Here is a 21,201-nt window from a genome sequence, read left to right on the forward strand (position 1 = left end):
TTTTACAGTTTTGGTTCCTGGGATAGAAGTTTGTGATAGACAAAGAAAATATATGGTCACTTGTCTTGTAAGAATGCATGCCTGTATTAGACTATACTGTGCCTACTAAAGGGTGTAAAAAATAGAGAGGAAACCTTTAGTTTATCATTACCCCATGTACTGTCTGTGTGACACAACATGCTGCTGCCCTTCTCATGCAGGAAGGAAAACTCTTCAAATGAAACTTCCTCTTCTTAAGTACTCCATTGGTGCTGTGGTTGTTTATAGTCCCCTCATGTTGTCAGCAGACTCCCTCTTTCTTAATGTGCAATGGAGAAACTGTCATTTGCATCCCTGGCAAGTGGAAAGAGCAAGTTTCAGGTTTTTTGGTGTATTGCCACCCTTTCCCAAGAACAGCATGCTGAAAACTAGTGAACATACAGCATATGTTCTTAACAAACAGCAGCTTTGATTCGTATAGCAGCTGTACAGGGCAACAAACCTCTCAATAATTTTTTAAAGAATAATGCCACTTTCATTACATTGCTATCGTTTTCAGTTACACTTAGGGCTCTCTTGTGGCTTAAATGCCATAGCCATGGTGGGGAGTGAGGGACAAGGATCTTAGAGGTTTTCTGTGTGCCTCGAGGCTGAGGCAGGCGGAATACCTCCAGGTCTTCTGGCGGAGCTCATGTCAAGGAAGCATGTCCCTTTGAAAGGGAGAAACAGGTGTTTCCACCCTCTTCCTCTTGGCTTCAGACCAACAACTGATAATGAAGGAGTGGGGCCATGCTCCCATCCCATGAGGGGAATATAATCCTAGGTGGCAAGTTCTATGGGCCCGTGGTGCCTGGGCACCAGGAATATTCCTGGCCTGGGGCCCAGCTCCAGCACTGTTTGACGCCGGGTCTCTCTCTCGGCCCTCCCTTCCACCCCTGGGCACTCCGCGTGTCTCGTCCCCCGCCCGCCCGCACATCCCCCAGGCTATTTAAAACAGCCTGGGGCCCCCACCCACCACTGGCAGTGCAGCAGTCGTGAGCGGCTTCCTGCCTGCTTGCTCCATGTGGCTGGCGGCCTCTGGGCGGGGTGGGTTGGGTCTGTGTCTGCACGTGCTGCTCCTGCCACAAGCACCCCTGCGGCCAATAGAAAGCTGTCAGGACAGTGCCAGCACGCAGAGGCCCCCTGGCCCGCCCTGCCTAGGAGCCCCAGGTAAGCGCTGCTCCACCTACACCCCCATCCCAGACCCTGCACCCCACCCCTTTCCCACACCACCCTTCCGCCCCCAAATCCCCTCCCAGAGCCTGTACCCCTCCCCATCCCACACACTCCCTCCTGCCCTCAAGCTCCCTCCCAGAGTCTGCACCCCACCCTGCACCCCTTCCCATCTCCAAGCTCCCTCCCAGAGCCTGCACCCCTCAATCCCTCTTCCTGCACCCCTACCCCCTGCATCCCAGACCCCCTTCCCCACCCCCTCCCAGAGCCCAACCTCTCACCCCTTCTGTACCCAAACTCCCTCCCAGAGCCTGCACCCTGCACCCCAATCCCCTGCCCTAGCCCAGGGCCTGCACCCCAGACCACCTCCCCCCACCCAAACTCCCTCACAGAGCCTTAGGCAGGTGCAGGGGGGCGGAGGGCTCTGGGCGTTCTGGGCACCACCAAAATTCCTACAAATCTGCCGCCCCTGGTTCCGGGTGCAGAATGGCTGGGATTGAGACTGCCCCTGTATAAGTGAACAAAGGGTTAAAGTGTCCTGCCACCCTCTCCCTTCTTGAACACTCATTCAGAGTCTGGCCCCATGTGAGCTGAATGGAATGTTTTCCTGACTATTGCTTTCCTCCCACCATGGTTCTTTTCCTATTTCAGCCAGTATACTCCATATACTATGCTGCGTGTTTAAGGTGGTAGAGGAACAGGAGGGTCCTTATAAGTGGCTGGCACTGGAGACTAAAACAAAGAAACAAACAGCCCAAGATTAATTATTTTGAATTTTCTTAACTGCTTTGAATATTTAGCTGTTGTTTATCTATTATGAACAAAGTAAACCATTTTTTATCTTTCTAAATATGGCGTATTCTACCTGAGTGCAAAGCACAGGCCTTACTCAGGGCCATACTGTACCATCGATTTTTGAGCAGATGGGGTGAATTCACCCCAGTGAAGGGGGCCAGCACCAGCCCTCTGCACCACTTAAGTCCCACTTAAGTCTTCTCAGGATTGAAATTTACCCATGGAGAATTTTCCTTCTAGGTGGGCATTCTGCTTGAGTAAGTGCTTCACAGTTTAGCCTGGAATATTCATTACTTTTACTATATTTTAAGCGCATTTGATTTAATGCTGAATACACAGAAGATTTTTTAAGTATTACATAGTTGCATCTATATTTTAAAAAACCAAAATTATTATTCATTGCATTCAAACTCCAACAAATATAACATGGGAACATTATTTTTCCATGTATGCATCCTAAATCAGTAACACAGCTTTCCTTCCAGCTAGAGAGAATTTGTTGTTGATAGGACTTTGACGTTTTATTTTGAATGTTTGGAATGTGGTTTTGGTTTTTGTAATTTCTTCTTCATGAACTGTCAACATCTAATCAAGGGCTAAAGCTGTTTAGTAATGGTATACTGCTGCTTTAGTGTAGGTCTTTCCATTTTCATCATATCATTCAGCTTCATCATGTGATGTATGGGACATTTTACCACAGTGCTCATGAAAACTTGATTTTTAAGTATTGATTGATTTAATTTCCCTAGACGTTTGCAGTTGCTGGTCTGGGATCTGGATTAACAGAAGCGGTTGTGGTTAACCCTTTTGAAGTAGTAAAGGTTAGCTTACAGGCAAATCGGAATGCTTTCACAGAGGTATGGTAACTGTTCCATTCTTTTTTCAAAACTTTGTTAAATATAAGAAATACTTTAAAGTTAATTTTAATATTTAATCAGAATCTCTATGCTCATTGTAGAAAACTATCTCTGAGACTGTTTGAATGAAATAATGATATTCCCTCTAAGCAATGCTGTTTTAACAAAGGTGGAAAAGGAAACTTTGCTGACAAAAATATATATATATATATACACATAGGGAAAGTACTTAGTTGCACATTAGGAGCCAGATGCTTTACTTCTCTTTGTGATGCTCTTACAACACCCATATGAGATCTGAAAATACTGTTATCACCATTTTACAGATGGGTAACTTGGGCATAGAAAGAGGTTAAGTGACTTACCTAAGGTTACACAGAAAATGTAACAGAGCAGGGACTTGAACCTATGTCTCCTGTAGCCTAGGTTAACACGCTAACACTCTAACCACTGGACCCTCCTTCCTCCATGGTTTATAAGGCCACAGAGAATACTGTAGGGAAAGTAAAGCGATTAAGGAGCTGGAAAGGTGATCCATGAGACTATCTTTCTCTCTCTCTCGTTCTCTCTTATGACATGGTGGGTAATATGAAAAAATTGTGAACCAGTATTGCAATCTGTCAGTTCCATGAACAAATAATCAGACCACCTTTATACCTCTGAAGATACAATTGGCCTGCCTCAATACAAACTTTTCCTTTTGAGTATAAATGTATTAATACCACATTGTGAGCAAACTAGTTCAAGCAGCACTAAATGGGAACACAACATCCTCTCCGCACATAAATTCCAGAGACTTTATTCTCCCTCACAGGGTTTTTAATCCACCTCACTGCTCTTTTTTGCAGTGAGTTATAATTAATTATTCCCCCCAAATGAAACCTATATCCTCTACGCTTTTCTCCTCTGATCTTAAAAAAAAAAATCAGTGATATTCTGCATTGCAATTGTTCTAGAAAATCAAAGCTTCAATTTTTTTAAATCAAAGCTCTTTGAGTTTAAAAAAAGGAATCAAAATACACTTATGCTTAATGAAAATGCTAACAACACTCTTATTGCAGTACTATGGTTATGTCATAGTCATTCATGTAAAATTTTCAAAAGTACCTAAGTGAGACCTAATTGAGCACTTAGGGACCTAATTCCCATTGAAAATCAAATAAGTTTTTATTTATCCTATTGGAAAAAAAAAAGTCAATGGGACTGAGTCATTTAGTTACTTTGTAAATTTTACTAACATTTTATGTAACTAAAAATATAATGCCAGATATTCCACTGTCATTATTCAATTGGCTGAACTCTATGGACTTCAATAGAGCTGTGTTGATTTCTACCAGCTGAGAATCTGTCCCATTCCTGTTTAAATATGCTAAAGAATATTCTAAGCTAAAGGAAATGTCAGAAATACAAGACATTATATTTTTTCTTTTAAAAAATCCCAAGTTACCAAAATTCAGACCTACTTCCTCATGAGTAACATGTGCTTGTTACTACCTTCTATGGGTATGTCTACACTACGAAATTAGGTCGATTTAATAGAAGTCGATTTTTTAGAAATCGATTTGATACAGTTGATTGTGTGTGTCCCCACTAAGCACATTAAGTCAGTGGTGTGCGTCCACAGTACTGAGGCTAGCGTCGACTTTCGGAGCGTTGCACTCTGGTAGCTATCCCACAGTTCCTGCAGTCTCCACCGCCCATTGGAATTCTAGGTTGAGCTCCCAATGCCTGATGGGGCAAAAACATTGTCACGGGTGGTTCTGCGTTCATGTCGTCAGGCCCCCTTCCCTCCGTGAAAGCAACGGCAAAAAATCGTTTCTCGCCTTTTTTCCTGGGTTACCCATGCAGACAACATACCACGGCAAGCATGGAACCCGCTCAGCTCACTGTCACAGTATGTCTCCTGGGTGCTGCTGGCAGATGCGGTACTGCAGTGCTACACAGCAGGATCCCCTTGCCTTGCCTTGCAGACGGCAGATGGTACAATACGACTGCTAGCCGTCGTCATTGTCCCGTGGGTGCTCCTGGCTGACTTTGGTTAGGTTGGTCAGGGGCGCCTGGGCAGACATGGGTGCTCCTGGCCAGCCTCAGTGAGGTTGGTTGGGGGTGCCTGGACAAAAATGGGAATGACTCCAGGTCATTCTCTTCTTTAAGTTTCGTCTAATGGAGATCAGGGGCGGCTCTAGACATTCCGCCTCCCCAAGCATAGTGGCATGCCGTGGGGGGCACTCTGCTGGTCGCCAGTCCCGTGGCTCCGGTGGACCTCCCGCAGGCGTGCCTGCAGAGGGTCTGCTGGTCCTGCAGCTCCACCGAACCCGCGGGACCAGCGGACTCTCCGCAGGCACGCATGCGGGAGGTCCACCGGAGCCGCGGGACCAGTGGACCCTCCGCAGGCAAGCCGCCAAAGGCTGTCTGCCTCCCACCGTCCCGGCGACCGGCAGAGCTCACCCTGCGGCATGCCGCCCCAAGCACGCGCTTGGCATGCTGGGGCCTGGAGCCACCCCTGATGGAGATTCAGTCCTGCCTGGAATATCATGCCTGCTGAAGGCTTCTGCCTCAGGCTGCTCTCCCTGTTGGCAGCACCATAGGCTGAGCAAGTGCAGAATGGTGGTAGAATGTGCCTTTGGACGTTTAAAAGCGCGCTGGCGCAGTTTACTGACTTGGTTAGACCTCAGCGAAACCAATATTCCCATTATTATTGCTGCTTGCTGTGTGCTTCACAATATCTGTGAGAGTAAGGGGGAGATGTTTATGGTGGGGTGGGAGGTTGAAGCAAATAGCCTGGCTGCTGATTAGACACCAGGGCGGTTAGAATTGCACAGCAGGGTGCGCTGTGTATCAGAGAAGCTTTGAAAACCAGTTTCATGACTGGCCAGGCTACACTGTGAAAGTTCTGTTTGTTTCTCCTTGATGAACCCCCCCCCCCCCGACCTTGGTTCACTCTACTTCCCTGTAAACCAACCACCTTCCCCTCCCCCCTTCGATCTCCGCTTGCAGAGGCAATAAAGTCATTGTTGTTTCAAATTCATGCATTCTTTATTAATTAGTCACACAAATGGGGGGATAACTGCCAAGGTAGCCTGGGAGGGATGGGGGAGGAGGGAAGCCATGCAGCTCATCATAGAAGTGACATGTCTGACCCGAAGCGACCGTTTGCCTCTCTGGTTCTTTGGTAGGCTTCATGCAGCACTGCTGCGGGTCCCTATTATAACCTCTGTCCTTCATACCCTTGGAGATTTTTTGAAATATTCCGGTATTTCGTCTTTTGGAACGGAGTTCAGATAGCACGGATTCATCTCCCTATATAGCAATCAGATGCAGTACCTCCATTTGGTCCATGCTGGAGCTCTTTTGCGATTCTGGGACTCCATGGTCACCTGTGCTGATGAGCTCTGCATGGTCACCTGTGCTGATCAGTTCGCTACGCTGGCCAAACAGGAAATGAAATTCAAAAGTTCGCGGGGCTTTTCCTGTGTACCTGGCCAGTGCATCTGAGTTGAGAGCGCTTTCCAGAGCGGTTACAATGGAGCACTCTGGGATAGCTCCCGGAGGCCAATACTGTCGAATTGCATCCACACTACTCCAAATTCCCTCATCAGGAAGGAGTACAGAAATCAATTTTAAGAGCCCTTTAAGTTGACAAAAATGGCTTTGTCGTGTGGATGGGTGCAGGGTTAAATCGATCTAAGGCTTCTAAATTCGACCTAAACTCGTAGTGTAGACCAGGGCATATGATGTATCCTCACCCTGTAACAATGCAGTGTTTTTTTTAAAAGGATTAAGCAGTGTCTTCACTTATCCCATTGTGTAGTTCATGCCATGTGATGAAACTTAATGCAATTTACATGTTATGTTGGCTGTTACCTTTAAATAAGAAATATAGCCTATTTCAAGGAACAAGGGAGACTGCACACCAATAGTGTGCTGACCATTGGATTGTTCTGTGATATCTGAGCATCTTTCTAGGGTAGATTGGTTTAAAGAGGAAGACCCCCAGATTTGACACAGCAGCACTCTGACATCATGGAATTCCCCTAATAAAAACACTGCAGTGGGTATTTATCAATGGCCAAATCCTAGTAGCCGTACCACCTTGGATCTTTTTCAGGTTTCAAAAGCTAACCAAGGTCAGACCTGTGTTTTGCCAAGGAAAATCATCTGCTGCCCAAACTGGCATCAGGTGTTCAGCAGCTGGTATCCCTTCCCCTCTGCATTATTAGTAAATCAATAATCCAGCTTAATGCCAGTGGGCACTGTATTGTTGAAGTTGCCTTCTTTAGCAGAGACCTGAAACTGAGTTCATGACTGCTGGTTATCTTTAAAGATCCAATCTTAATTTTTTCAAGAGCAAAGACCTTAATCCTAGTGTGCTGATCAAATTCTAGTTTGAATATCTGCATTCAGTGTATAAGCGGCAAAGAGTTCTGTAGCACCTTATAGACTAACAAACATATTGGAGCATGAGCTTTCGTGGGTGAATACCCACTTCGTCAGATTACCCACTTCGTCAGATGCATCTGACGAAGTGGGTATTCACCCACGAAAGCTCATGCTCCAATATGTATGTTAGTCTATAAGGTGCCACAGAACTCTTTGCTGCTTTTACAGATCCAGACTAACACGGCTGCCCCTCTGATATCATTCAGTGTATAGATGCTCATCTACAGTAAAGAGCTTTGATATCTTTGCGTGTAGCTAGAAAAGTAAATCATGATCATAAAATAGGGTTTGTTTGTTTTTTATTTCTACAGACAGATGGATAGCAGAGCATCAGCAGGTCAATATTAGTTACTAAATATGCAAAGGACAAATTAACCTAAATAGTACAAGAAAAGAAAACTTGGCTGTAACCTAAATAAGCAGTAACCTGTTGTGTTGGATATAATTGGGATCATTTGGCTGCTGATGTTGATCTGCCAGAGTTATATTTTCAAATGGAAGCCCATTAAACAAATAAGTATATTGAAATCAGCAGTGTTTACAGAGTTCTAGTCAAAATTGTTCTACATTTTCCTGTTTAAGCATCCTAGTGGAAGTAATGTTTTGCCTTTCTAATTAAATATTTGGTTATACAAAGGTGGCATTATGTTTTAGTGAAAACCAAGGACAAGTCAGCAAACAGGCTTTTTAAATGACCTTTTTAATACTTGTAACTTAAAGCAAAGAGCTAAAATGTCAATGTTGACCTGTGAAAGTAATTCACTGTACCAAATCTAGTACAACACATTTGGGAACATGGGACTTGCCATGTGGCATCAAATGTGCATCTATTCTGATGGCCTGTCAAACAGCAGCCAATACCAGATACCTCAAAGGAAGGTGCTAGAATCTTTGTAATGAATGGATAATTAGGTAATAACCTGCCCATAGAGGAAATTTCTTCTTAGTGGTTGTCTTATGCCCTGAAGTAAGAGGGTTTCTATCCCTTGTGGCCAGGATTTTCAGAACAGGATATCTTAAATGAGATTCCTAAATCTAGATTAGGGAATTTAAATAAGGGGCCTGATTTTCAAAATCCAACAGCTCCCAATAGAGTAAAGTATTTCATTAGAGAGGCAAACTATGATTTCCATTAGGACGTGTAAGCAGGAAAAAGGAGAACCATTTTGACTAGATCTCAAACACTAATTTCAGTATACTTCTAATAAATATAGACCAAGATTTTCAAAATTATTTGCCTAAAGTTGGGCTCTTAAATCCATACTGAGGCATTTTCAAATACACTTTGTATGTGGCTTTTCATCTACTGCAACCTTAGCAACACAGCGCCTCTGCTGATAACAGCATTGTCAACCGTACACATTCAAAAATTATGAGTTGGACAACAAAAATTCATGAGATTGGTAGAAGGATCATGAGATTTCAAAACATATGAATTTTTCTTCACCTGCTGGTTTCTGAGCCCTTAGGACACATTTGGGTCATGGTTTCAAGCTTTTCTCTGAAATCATGAGGGTTAGAAACCTTTTTTTTAATTAAAGTTGTGATTCTCATATAACCTCAAGATTCCAGGGGCGGGGGCTTTAAGAATCCCACCAAATATTTTGAGACTCATGATAAAATCACTAGAGTAGGTAACACATTGATAGTTGTCTGGTTTGAAATGAGGCTCTGTGAATAATTTACGACACTTACTGTTTGTAAAGATGATTTCTTTCTTTTGTTTTACATGTGCAGCAACCATCAACCTTTGTCCAAGCACGGCGAATTATTACAACTGAGGGCTTAGGATTCCGTGGACTCAACAAAGGCCTCACTGCAACACTGGGCCGCCATGGAGTTTTTAATATGGTTTACTTTGGATTCTACTTCAACGTCAAAAACATTATTCCAGTCAATGAGGTAAGTGCTTTGTACTGTATAAAAGATAAAAAGATAGTCACAAAACAGGGCAATTTAACTGACATTCTACCTTTCCTTGCAAAGCTGTGGTCTTTTCAGAGAGACATTTTGCTCTAGTTATCTATTTTTGGAAGTCCTACAAAGTTTTATTTGCTGTAGCAAAACAAGAATTTGCAATTCTCATTTTTTAAGCGAAGTGAGCTACAAGCAATTCTGTAAAGTATGCAGGGACTGAATTCTCATTTACGCAAAGGCCATTTTGTGCCGTTCTGGCAGCGTAAAGCTGCTAGGAAATGGGAGTACATTACATTTATATTTACATTAGGCACCTTAGTTTGAAAATCTTGTCCTAAGTGCTTATCGGTGGTAGTCAATAGATATTAGTGCTACATGAAGTAACATCCAAAATGGCTCAGAAGGGTAAAAATTAAATTCTGTAGAACATCTACCTTCAGTATGAAAAGCAGAGGGAAACGAAGTATTAAGAGAAAACTAGACTAGATTGCCACCTAAGTAAGCAGTAACATGCTGTACTGGATTTAATTGGGATTATTTGAATGAAGCTGTTAATCTGCCAGGATGATATTTTGAAATGAAAGTCCATGAAGCAAATTAAGTATTTTGGATATAGCAGTGTTTACAGAGTTCAGGGGGCTCAGTTTTCTGTGGTGCAGAAGCTGCAAAAGATTGTGTCTGCTAGCTGTACACTGGACCTATTTATTCCAGACACAGATCAGCCGGTGCTCAAGGATAACAAGATAAATTCACCTGTGTATAGAAGGCCAGACTCACAATAGTATTTAAACGGGACTTTAAGTGGTGTATAGACCTTGTGTTATCTACATCCAGAGTGAATTTCACCATGATGAGTAAATTAAACAGAAAGCCTGTGTAGCTGGAACGGCACAGAAAACAATTTTATTAAAATAGGCTTACAGACTTCGGCATTATATAACAAAGAGAAAAATCACTAATGTAAAGAATGATTGTACCAGCAACTTCCTAAAGTATTGTATGAGCAACAACTAATGATTTATTAATAGCTTCAGTGTTGTACTTAATGAACTGTGTTTTCACTAATGCAAAACTAAAGCTATGATGACAATTTAAACAACCACAGGTGTAGTATCTGGTGATATTCATATAAGAAACTGTAATTTACATCAAAAGGTACCTGTTTCGATTCCCATATAAAGCAACACCCCATTTTTCTGCACTTTTAAGTAGCCTGGTATTTTTGTTGGCAACCTAATGTAAACGAGGAAAAGATCAATTTACTTATTCGCAAATTCTTACTGTAAATTGAATTGGTCAGGAGCAACTAACATGCAAGTTTCCACAGGTTTCTTTTAGTATGTTTAAACATACTCTAACAATACACATTCAGAATGTATTCCGAAAGCTCTAAGCACATGCATACCTTGACATTAATGTAGAAGTATTTCCCTTGCCAAGAAGATTAAAAAATTCTGTATAACTAGTGAATGTTTTTCATGTATATTTTTCATGATACCTTTCACCAGTTTACATATTTTTAGAGTATTGTAAATTTCAAAATATGAAAAGTCAGATACTCTTAAGGACATGGAGGATCAGGCATATCTTCTAGGAAATAAAGGAGAGTTCCTGCCTGCTAATCAAGGGATAGTGATAGGGTTTGGCATAACAACCATTTGCTAACCTTTTAGAGTATAATAACATGTCATAAGAAGCTGTTATTGCATTATGAGGGAGAGGAGAGTTCAGAGTTTATATAGATTTTGTATGATGCAGTAGATTATTCAGATCTGGAGACATACATTTTATGTACGATATTAAATCTAAGGGAAGTGAGTTTGGTGGCCAGAATCCACCTACTTGTCCTCAGTGTACAAGTACACCACAATCAGAAGACAGATTTCTTCAAGGGTGTAGCCAGTTACAGGATTAGGTTGCATTAAGTGCAGTTGTGTAGAGAAGTTTGCACAGGGCCTGACAACAATAGGTCTGACCCAGTTCTCACTGAAGTCAGTGAGAATCTTTCCACTGATTTTAATGGGAGTTGGATCAAGCCTCACATGCCGACTGTATGTCTAATATGCAAGCATTATGTCTCACATATTCGTGAACACAGAACTCCACTTCAGCATTTGGAGAACAGAAAAAATCAATAATTCTTTGTAATCTGTAATCTAATCCTTTTTCATCAGTGGAAAAGCAATATAGTTGCCAACAATTATCAAATATCTGACTTGGGCTTGATAGAATAAGCTGTTTCTCGGTAGGAGCAGAAAAGATTAGACTGTTTCAGCTTTTCAATTATTCTCAAGTATTTCTTCGCAAAAACCAATTTTTTAAGTTTATATGCTTCCCAAGAAGAAAAATTCAAAGTAAGTCTTGCAATGCTGACAAGCATATAAAAACTGTGAAATAAAAATGGTACACTTTTTAAATAGCTCTGGCTCTTTACTATGTATCTGCTGCTTACCATCTGTAACGTAAGTGGGAAAATGTATTGAAATGTCCATATGAGCCTTTTAGCTGTCAACAGTGTTAAACTATGCATTAAATTTGCATCCCAATTAAGGATATTTGCAGCTTATTTGCCAAAAACAATAAACTTTTTGTGTTGAGTGCCTGAATGATATAAATGACATGTGTGGGTTGTAAGTCTTCAAAGTGAATAATTTTTCATATGTTCAGTCTATTTTGCTAAACACAACATTTACAATCAACCTCCTGCTCTGTTTACTAAAAACAGAATAAGCCAGACTTGTTCTCTGCACCACTAACATATAAACCACAGAGTACTAGCTTCTATACATCTGCACTAGCAATTGAAGTGGTCTGTAATTTCTTTCACCTTGATTTTATAGCAGTTTTTTATGCTATGCATTTCATAGACTTCCAATAGGTTTCCCTTTGCTATTTTTATCATAGTTAGATTTGTTGGTAAATGTTAATTTCAGAATAACAAGTAAAATATTTGCTCACTACTACCTCTAAGTGGCAGTCACCCACCTTAACACTGCATTCCTAACACTTTCATAGTAAGTCCTAAAAAGTGGCCACCAAAAAAATTCATTTCTGGGCACAAATTGATCTGTCCAGCTGCTGCAGATGTTTGCTGTGTCACTTGTTAAAGGGGCTTTTGCATCCAGATGTGGGAGCTGATGAGTCAGTTGCTATATCACAGAAAAGGCTCTCATATCTATTCTATATAGGTTCTTATACTGTGCTCGTCACTGTGGTATCTGAGCACCTTCCAATAGTGCATTAAGCAACGTGATTACACATCTGTCATGGCATTTTTTCTCTCCTTGGCTTTCCAGAAGGAGAAGTGTGTTCAGGAGAGTGTCTGGTTTTGATAGTGTGTGTGGGGTTCTTTGTAATATAAATATACCTGTCACAAAGTGCTTATATTAGAGAAGGCAAGGTCAAACAAATGTGCTTTGCAGTTGAAGCAGAAAGTGGTGATGTTTGTGACGATTCTTAGTTTTGAGGGAGTTCATTCCACAGTCTCGGACCGCCCCCAGATAAAGTTCGTTCTTCTACACAAACCAACTTTACCGTTATTGTTGAGAGTTCCATTGTGGCTGAGAAGCATAGTTGTTGACCACGATCTTCATCACAGATCTTTTAGATTCCCCAGACCATGGAGAGCTTTGAAGATAAGGACTGATACCTTGAACTTGATTCAAAAGTCTATGGAAGGCCAGTATTGAGGGCAGAGGACAGGTCTGATGCACTCACAGTAGCCTGTGTTGCTGAGGAGACACTGCAGCATTCTATAATAGCTGGAGTTCCCTAAATGCTGAAGGCTTGATGACCAGATATATTGCTTTACTGTAATCCAGCTGGGAGGTGGCAAAGGGATGAATGACTGAGGCCATGTCTTTGTCCTCCAGGATGGGACAGAGTCTCCTAGCCAAGTGAAGAAGATAGTAAGCAATACTTGTGGGTGCTGCTATGTGAAAGCTCAGTGCCAGCAAGGAATCCAAGAATATCCCTAGTCAGTTGACTAAATTGATCATTTGTGGGTGTGTGTCATCAATCAACGGAGCCACAAGCTCTGCAAAATGCTTTCCTCTGCCCACCAGCATCAGCTCTGTCTTGCTCAGGTTCAGCTTCAGTTTCAGCCAGCAAAGAAGAAAGAAGAGGCAGCAAAACCTGAGTGCTAAATTTGAAAAACAATAAAAGTCATCCAAGAATATGAGAGCAGAAGAATTTTCTTTTAGTTGTACTCTACCTGGGACATTTTAAGAAACAGAGAAGCCTTACGTGGGGGGAAATTCTTGTTGGTGCAAGGTGCTGTAAAAAAAATGGAGGCAGAGGATGATTATGAGGCACGTTGGATAAGACTGGGAAGCCAAGGAATGGTATTTCTCAAAGTTACAGCCCAACCTGAAATTTCAACATGAGATGTGAATTAGCAGGATTAAGACAATGTTGTACCTGAAACATAATTACCCACCATTGTCCAGGACTGTCCCAGCCTGTATGTCCTGCGAGCTGTGACAGCTGCAGCCTGGGTTGCTTTAAGTCTGCAAACATGTCCTCCTGACACCAGGAGATGCTATATTGAAAGGGAAGAGAGTCTGGCTCATGAGAGCTTCTGCCTCAGTTACTCCAGTTCCGATGTCTCAGCGCAGAGTTACTTAGGCAAGGAGCATGGCAAAGCAGAAGAATCAGGCCCCCATCCAGATGGGGGAAGGAGGGGACAAAGCACAGCTGGGGATACAGGAGAGAGAAATTTTGGCAGAATAAAAATGTGATGCAAACCAGACTCTTTTAAAAAATGTTGTCTTTGTTTTCTGACCAGCTGCACAAGGAGTACATTGGAGACAGGGACATAGAATGTAGGGTGACGAGGTGGAAAAACCAGGACATTTTTTCTACTGCAGGGGACTCACAGAGATTGGTTTTGATGGGCCCAGGGAGCAGGGCACCAGGAGGGTTTTGATGGCTGTGAGAGCAAGAGGTTGCCCACACCTGCTTTTTATATTTTCTATGCTCCTTTCTTCTATTTTTCCTTTTCATTACTTCCTACAAAAACTTGACAGTGGTCCTGCTGCTGGTGCATTGATACAACTGCCTACCCATACTGACCAGTATTGTTTCCTTGTACTACTTCATCTGACTGTCTGTATCCATTTCTTGTCTCATCTTATACTTTGATTGTAAGCACTTCGGGGTAGGGACAATTTTTTTGGTCTGTGTTTGTACAGCACCTAACACAACGGGGTCCTTGGTTCATGACTAAGGCTCCAGGGCTCTGCAGTGATACAAATAATAAATTGAATTCATAGCGAATCTGGATTAAAAAGAAAGGAGTTTTGTATTTCCCTGGGAGTTTGCACTGTGGGAAACTCCCAAGGCTGAAAAACAAATCACTCTGAGTGGATTGCCAGTAAGCTGCAGCTGTCCGCCACAGAAGCAAGTAGAAATGTTACTCTCAGTATTGTGACAACAGCTTTGTGTCTGCAGTACATTCATCCCCCAAGGTTGTGGTGCGTCTGTTTAAACAATTAGTTATTTTTGAAGTAATTTCAGAGTATTTAAATGAGCAACTTTAGCAATGAGACTTTCAAAGACAGGTTCTGAAGTGGCACAAATGTAGCAAGGGCATTCATTGCAAATAGAAGTGCAGTAGTGAGCATTGTAGGAGATCTTGTGCTACCAAGTCGCTTCCATGATGCTTTTACTTATTATTATATTCCACTAGTTCCTAGAGGCTCTGACTAAACACATAGTAAGATATAGCCTGTACCCCAAAGAGGTTACAGTGTAAATAGACAAGACAGACAAAGGGTGTGAAGGGAACCAAGATGCAGAGACTTGCTCAGGTGCAATGCTCTTTCCACTAGATGACGTTATCTCCCTATTATTCAGGATGTTATAGGGTGGGCACGGTAGGGACCTGAGAGACTAAAGAAACTTTTTTTCAGATTTGATCAAATGTTTCCCAACCTAATTGGTTCATTTCTTGGTTGAATTTTGTTTCAAACTTTGAAGAGTTGCTTGAGCACATTCTGCACTGATCACACCTCTGCAATCCCTTGGAACTCAATGGAAATGTTTGTGTGTAAGCCAATGCAGAATTTGGTCTCCTCCATTTGTATTTAAAAAATCAGAAAACATCCTTCTTTTATACCAATAATTTCCTTAAATGGTGGGTTCAATTTGACATGCTGCCACAGCTGTTCCCTTCAAAGTCAGGCAACAGTGATTAGATGGTGTAGGGTCAGTGTACAGATATTGCAGCTCTAGAGACTTTGATTCAAATCCTGATCAGGTCACGAGTGAAAATTAATTTGATGGACTCATCCTGGTCCGTAGTAGAGTCATACCACCAAGTCACAAGTATATATAGAGAGGCAGTGTAGTCCTATGTATAGAGCAGAGAATGGGGGGTCTGGCCTCTATATTCTATTCATGGATTCTCCACTGACCCACTCAGTGACCTGGGGCAAATGTATTTAGTGTATGTATTTATTTCTTATGAAATAAGAAATCACTTAATAAGTGAAATAAGAAATAAGAAATCACTTATTTCAAATCACTTAACCCTTTTGTGTCTTACTTAATTCTTGAATATTATGACTAGAATTTTCAAAGAGGTCTAAGAGACTTAGATGCCCAAATCCCATTGAAAATCACTGGGTTTGGTGTATTATTCCTTTAGACTCCTTTGAAAACACCAGGCTGTAATACTAATCTAGTCTTATTATTTATTCATCGTGTATATTGTCATAAATGTACATAGTTCTTTACAGCAGAAGACCCATTCTTCCACAGTTAAATCAAGAGGGGTTACAAATTATTAATTGAAGCTTAGAAAGCATGTTGACATCCTTGCATATGAGGTACTATGTAAATGCAAAGTATTATTTATTCTAAGTTGTTTATCCTCAGCACCTCAGAAAATCAGTGAGGAACACCCTAAAATTGAATCACAAAATCAGTGACAATTTAAAAAATATTGGCAGCAATTAGACAGGTAATAAGAAAATAACACTTCCCACAGTTACAGTAAGGTCCATGTCCTTTGCCTAGAAACAGGATATGATTATAATTAAAGATTCTTTGGCACAGATTCTGCCATCTTTACCCACACAATAGGACGTTTCTCCACAAGTAGTCAGCATGGATGCGGAATCAGAGTCTCTGAATGCAGTACTGCTGAATGCCCATGATGTTCAAGTTTCCACACCGGTTTCTGAACACCATTATACATATGACTTTTAGTATTCATTGTAAAACAGGCAAATATAGTCTAATGTGATTTTTCAGTTATTCCATTGGTACATCCAGAAGTGCCGCATTTTGAATTAGATGTCTCCCTCAAGAGTTTGGATCATCTCAGTCAAGGAGTTCTTTTATTTTGAAATAAAAGTGTCATATTTCAATTAGATTAGCATTGTTTTAACACTCTGGTGCATCATGGCATCTGTGGTACTAATAATCCCAAAGCATATAACCCTGAAATTCAAAGCACCCCAATACACATGAGAACGCTCAACATTTTGAGAAGAGCTGACCTCCCAGGACATAGTTCAAATGCAGTTGGCCTCAGGTTCAGCATTTAATATATAATAATTATTGCTTAACATTTGTATTACAGTAGCACCTAGAATAGCAATTCACTGTGCTAGGTGCAGTGCAAACATATAGTGAATGACACTACCTGCCCCAAAGAGCTTACCTCCCCAAAGGGGGATTCAGCCCTGAATACCAATGTGCCACTTGTTGCCTCCTGGCTATAGTTGGTTTTAAAAGTTTTGTAAAAGCTGAAATGTTGCAGGGTTCCCCAGCCTTAATTGTAATTGCACTCACACAGCTTGGATTTGTACAGATAGTCTAGACAATAATTTGCTGCTAAGCATTCTGGTGAGAACTTTGTGTAATGTTTAATTATAACAAAAGCTGTTTTACTCTTAGTTTAAAAGGGATTATCCAAGTAAATGCCCTCTATTGTGAAATTATAGACTTACTTTTTCTGTAACTAAATATAAGCACCCTGTTGATTTAAAAGCCTCTCTTTAAACTTACAACACACCCGCATGGAAGTCCAATGAATATTATGAAGTTTTAACTAATTTTCCTAGCTGCAAATCTGCAAAGGAAAACCTATTGACTGTTCCTACGTTCAGTAACAAATGTAAGGCCACTATGTACCTCCTTTTTAGAATTATTTTTGTCAGGAACATGTATGGCTCAAATAACACCTTTAAAAGAAATCTTTGTTGTTGTTATTATTATTATTATTATTATTACATTTTTAATATTAAGCTGAATATATGACATGGCATGATCCTATATTGTTTTACTATTGATTTGCTGCATGTTGAGTGCCTTCTTGCAAGACATGAATGCAGTACATGGTATGATATAAAAGGATTTTTGCTCTGTTGGCGTAGAATGGAAGAACAGGGGCATAAAAAGTTATATGGACAGCCTAGGAAATTCATTATGACAGAGTTCACTGTGACTAACACTGTTCACAGAAATGGGATTAGACTTTGTTAAAGAAAATTTGACTGTCAAATAAACTGAGTACTTTGATGTCATAGAGAATGCCAAGGTAGAAAGATTTTCTAAGGGAATCCAGTAAAGCACACTTGGATCATCTAGATTCAAACAGAGAAAGAACAAAATGTTTTAAGGTCTGCTTTATAATCTGTTTCTATCTTTTATCATGAAAGAATAGTAGGGTTTAGAAACAATGAGTTGTAAATTCTTCAGCCAATTAGTTCAGTGAGTTACTACTGTTTATAATGCACAGAACGTTGAAAGCTGTTTTGCAGTTGCACCAAGTTGGATTGTTAATAACAGGAAGCTAGCACTTCTCAGTACAGTGGATCAGCTACACGTGAAAATAAATGTAAAAAACCTGGAGGGGAATGGCAGCAGACTGAGATTAGCCTTTATTTAATTTAGCATTTGGGGGTCCAACACACAAATGAGCATTTTAGTAGGCTTCATGGTGGAAGTTGCTGTCATTTGTAAAATATTCTGGCCAATTAGCTAATAGTGTGCTTGGATTTCTCCTGTTTTGATACAGTAATACTAAGTACATTGTGAAGCCCAATTATACAAATCATCCCCATATGCCATACCAGTCTTTCTTTATGAACTGTGTTTATAAATCCTGTGTGAGGAAATGTGTACTTCAGCAATTTAGACCATGTGTAAAAACATAGCCAATAGGATTGTCAAGAAAACAAGTTCCAGCCTAGGAAATCCTAATGTGTTCCGCTAGAATAACATGAGTGTGTCGTGTTGTGCAAGTTTTCTGATTAAATGCATATTGCTTTGTAGTGTTTAACCTATTTAGGTGCTTCCGTTTCCTTTTTCATTCATTCATTCATTCTTTCTTTCTTTCTTTTTAGGAGCCAACTTTGGAGTTCTTGAGAAAATTTGGAATTGGGCTAGTCTCAGGGACGATAGCCTCAATTATTAATATCCCTTTTGATGTTGCAAAAAGTAGGATTCAAGGGCCACAGCCAGAGCCTGGAGAGATCAAGTATAGAACCTGTTTTAAAACTATGGCAACAGTCTATAAAGAAGAAGGGTAAAACATTCTTATTTTACTAAAATGTCCAGGTCGCTGTTTTAGTTCATATGGGTCCATAAAACGGTGTTGTAATATGTCAGATTTGATGAGGGACGTGAAACCACCTTGCACTTATGTGTCGAGAGAGTGCAATGTAATGTTTTAGAGATGTATTTTAAATGTAAAAAGAAACCCCTTCCTATTTCAGCTGTAGGGTTTTTCTTTTTTAATATTTGCAAAAATATTGTTATGTTGTTGAAATGTATGTCCCACAAATAAAGGCCTAATCAATTTCAAGCACAGCATTTTTGCTTGGAAACAATAAAACTGACTCTTCACTTTGCAGATGCCAAATGTCAGTAGAACAACAGAACACTTCACAGTTAAAATCTCTACTTGCAGTCTCTGCATACAGTTACACATTGAGAATGATTGCTGAAGTGAGTGAATGGAGGACAGAACCTTTTGGCAATAACTTTCTCCAACTTTTTAAATATTTCTCAAGTGAGCAATGAGTTGTGGCTTTGATATTCAATTATAGCAGTCATTTTATCCATGTAATGCAGCTGTTGTTAACAGACTTGTCTTGAAAGTAAAAACCATCTCACTGATTAAAGTCATGTTTCTGATTGGATGGGATCATGGCATAGCTTTTGTACTGAACATTGATTAACTTTTTCTCTTCATCTGATCTGCCTCTGTAAAACGTTAAAATCCAGATACTGTCTGCTATTGGACATGTGTCATTCCAAATAATTACTTAAAAGATGCTATGCCAGCATCTTAGCAAACATAAGATAAGATTCCATTCTGTTTGTAGAAAAATAATATTGTTTGAAACTTTTTTTCTTTCTGCTACAGGTTTCTGGCTTTGTACAAAGGGTTGGTTCCCAAAATCATGAGACTTGGCCCAGGTAATTTTGCTTCCATTATTTTTGTCTCTTCTTTATTCTTGGTTTGTATTTCTTGTTTCCATTTAAATTTAAGACCCAACAAATAACAATTAAATAAATCTGTCCCTTAATATTTACATTATTTATTTATTTTTATTTTCAAAAATTGGATTTGTTGGGCTAAATTTGCCCTCTAAAAAGCACATTTGCATGTCTAAATTGGAATTCTGTGCACCCAACTACCTACTGGGGCATGCAGATACCAGATCTGTGAAAAAATCATGAGGCAAGAGGGGGTTTGGTTGTATGTGCCCGCATATTTTTCAGGCACACTTTTGAAGACCTTTGAAGGATATGCTTATAGGAACAGTTAGTGTCAGTCTCTCACCCCTTGGGCCTGATTCTGTTACACTAAGGCTACTTCATGTTCTTTGGCAGTGTAAAGGTGCCTTAATGTTGGTGTAAGTGGCTCCCTGAGAACACCCTTTGTGCAGGGAGCCTCCCTGGCCAGGGCAGTAGGGCATAAGGGCTATCATAGAATATCAAGGTTGGAAGAGACCTCAGGAAGTCATCTAGTCCAACCCCTGCTCAAAGCAGGACAAATCCCCAGACAGATTTTTACCTAAGTTTCCTAAATGGCCCCCTAAACAATTGAACTCACAACCTTGGGTTTAGCAGGCCAATGCTCAAACCACTGAGCTATCCCTCCTCTAGAGCTGGAAGGGACCTTGAAAGGTCATTGAGTCCAGCTCCCTGCCTTCATTAGCAGGACCAATTTTGCCCCCTCAAGGATTGAACTCACATCCCTGGGCTTAATAGGGCAATGCTCAAGCCACTGAGCTATCCTTCCCTCCAGCCTAGCATGGTGGGTGAATCAGAGTCATGTAGAGGCAGAGCCAAAGTGCGCCGTACTCTAGTTATTTTCTGCTTCCAATGCCCGTAAGGGACGATGGGAAACAGAGTGTAAGTTTGAACAGACCTGGGGCCTTTTGAGCTTTTCCATTCCAAGCGGGCACTGCATGGCTGAGAGTGCAGGTACCGCAAATAGACCAGAATCTCATTCTCATGTAAATACGTGTTGCCAGTTGGAGTAGGTGGTTTAATAGGCAAGGTTACACAGATTTAAAAGCCAATAGGTAACTGTGTCTGTTAACAGGATCCCTTCTGCCTACGTTTCATGTTTTTCATTATTAAAAAAGTATGACATTTTCCTGTAAACGCTTGTGTGTTCCTGTAAATGATTTTCTCCAGCCAAAAGCCAGACGGTGCCTGGCCTTTGTGCAGTTTCAGAGAAGGGTGGGGCACAGGGAATCCAGATACAATCCAGGGAGCACATAGCCTTCGCCTACATGAGAATGCACCCACAATGGGCAGGGAGGAGGAAGATCCCCGCTTTCCTTCTCCCAGCCAGCACAGCTAAGTTTGTAATGAAGGACTTGATTCCACAAGGTGCTGGCCACTCTGCCCCAGATCCATTAAAGCAATTAAGCATGTGCTTAACTTTAAGCCCAGGAGTAGTTCCATTGACTAATATATAGATTTTGCTGTCTGAATGAAATAAGAAAACAATTTTAATTGTGGCTGAAAA

General features: G+C 40.9%; 1 protein-coding gene across 2 annotated transcripts in view; it reads left to right on the top strand.

Moving 5' to 3' along the window:
- SLC25A21 (solute carrier family 25 member 21) overlaps positions 1 to 21,201 on the top strand; it is a 401,122-nt gene that overhangs the window by 376,960 nt on the left and 2,961 nt on the right. For both annotated transcript variants that reach the window (XM_045014796.1, XM_045014797.1), the window contains exons 7-10: positions 2,736 to 2,843; positions 9,021 to 9,185; positions 18,557 to 18,738; positions 19,582 to 19,634. In XM_045014796.1, the coding sequence (XP_044870731.1) occupies positions 2,736 to 2,843; positions 9,021 to 9,185; positions 18,557 to 18,738; positions 19,582 to 19,634 (508 nt within the window). The remainder of the gene's footprint in view (positions 1 to 2,735; positions 2,844 to 9,020; positions 9,186 to 18,556; positions 18,739 to 19,581; positions 19,635 to 21,201) is intronic.

This window comes from Mauremys mutica, chromosome 4, assembly GCF_020497125.1.
Source record: "Mauremys mutica isolate MM-2020 ecotype Southern chromosome 4, ASM2049712v1, whole genome shotgun sequence".
Taxonomy (NCBI): Eukaryota; Metazoa; Chordata; order Testudines; family Geoemydidae; genus Mauremys; species Mauremys mutica.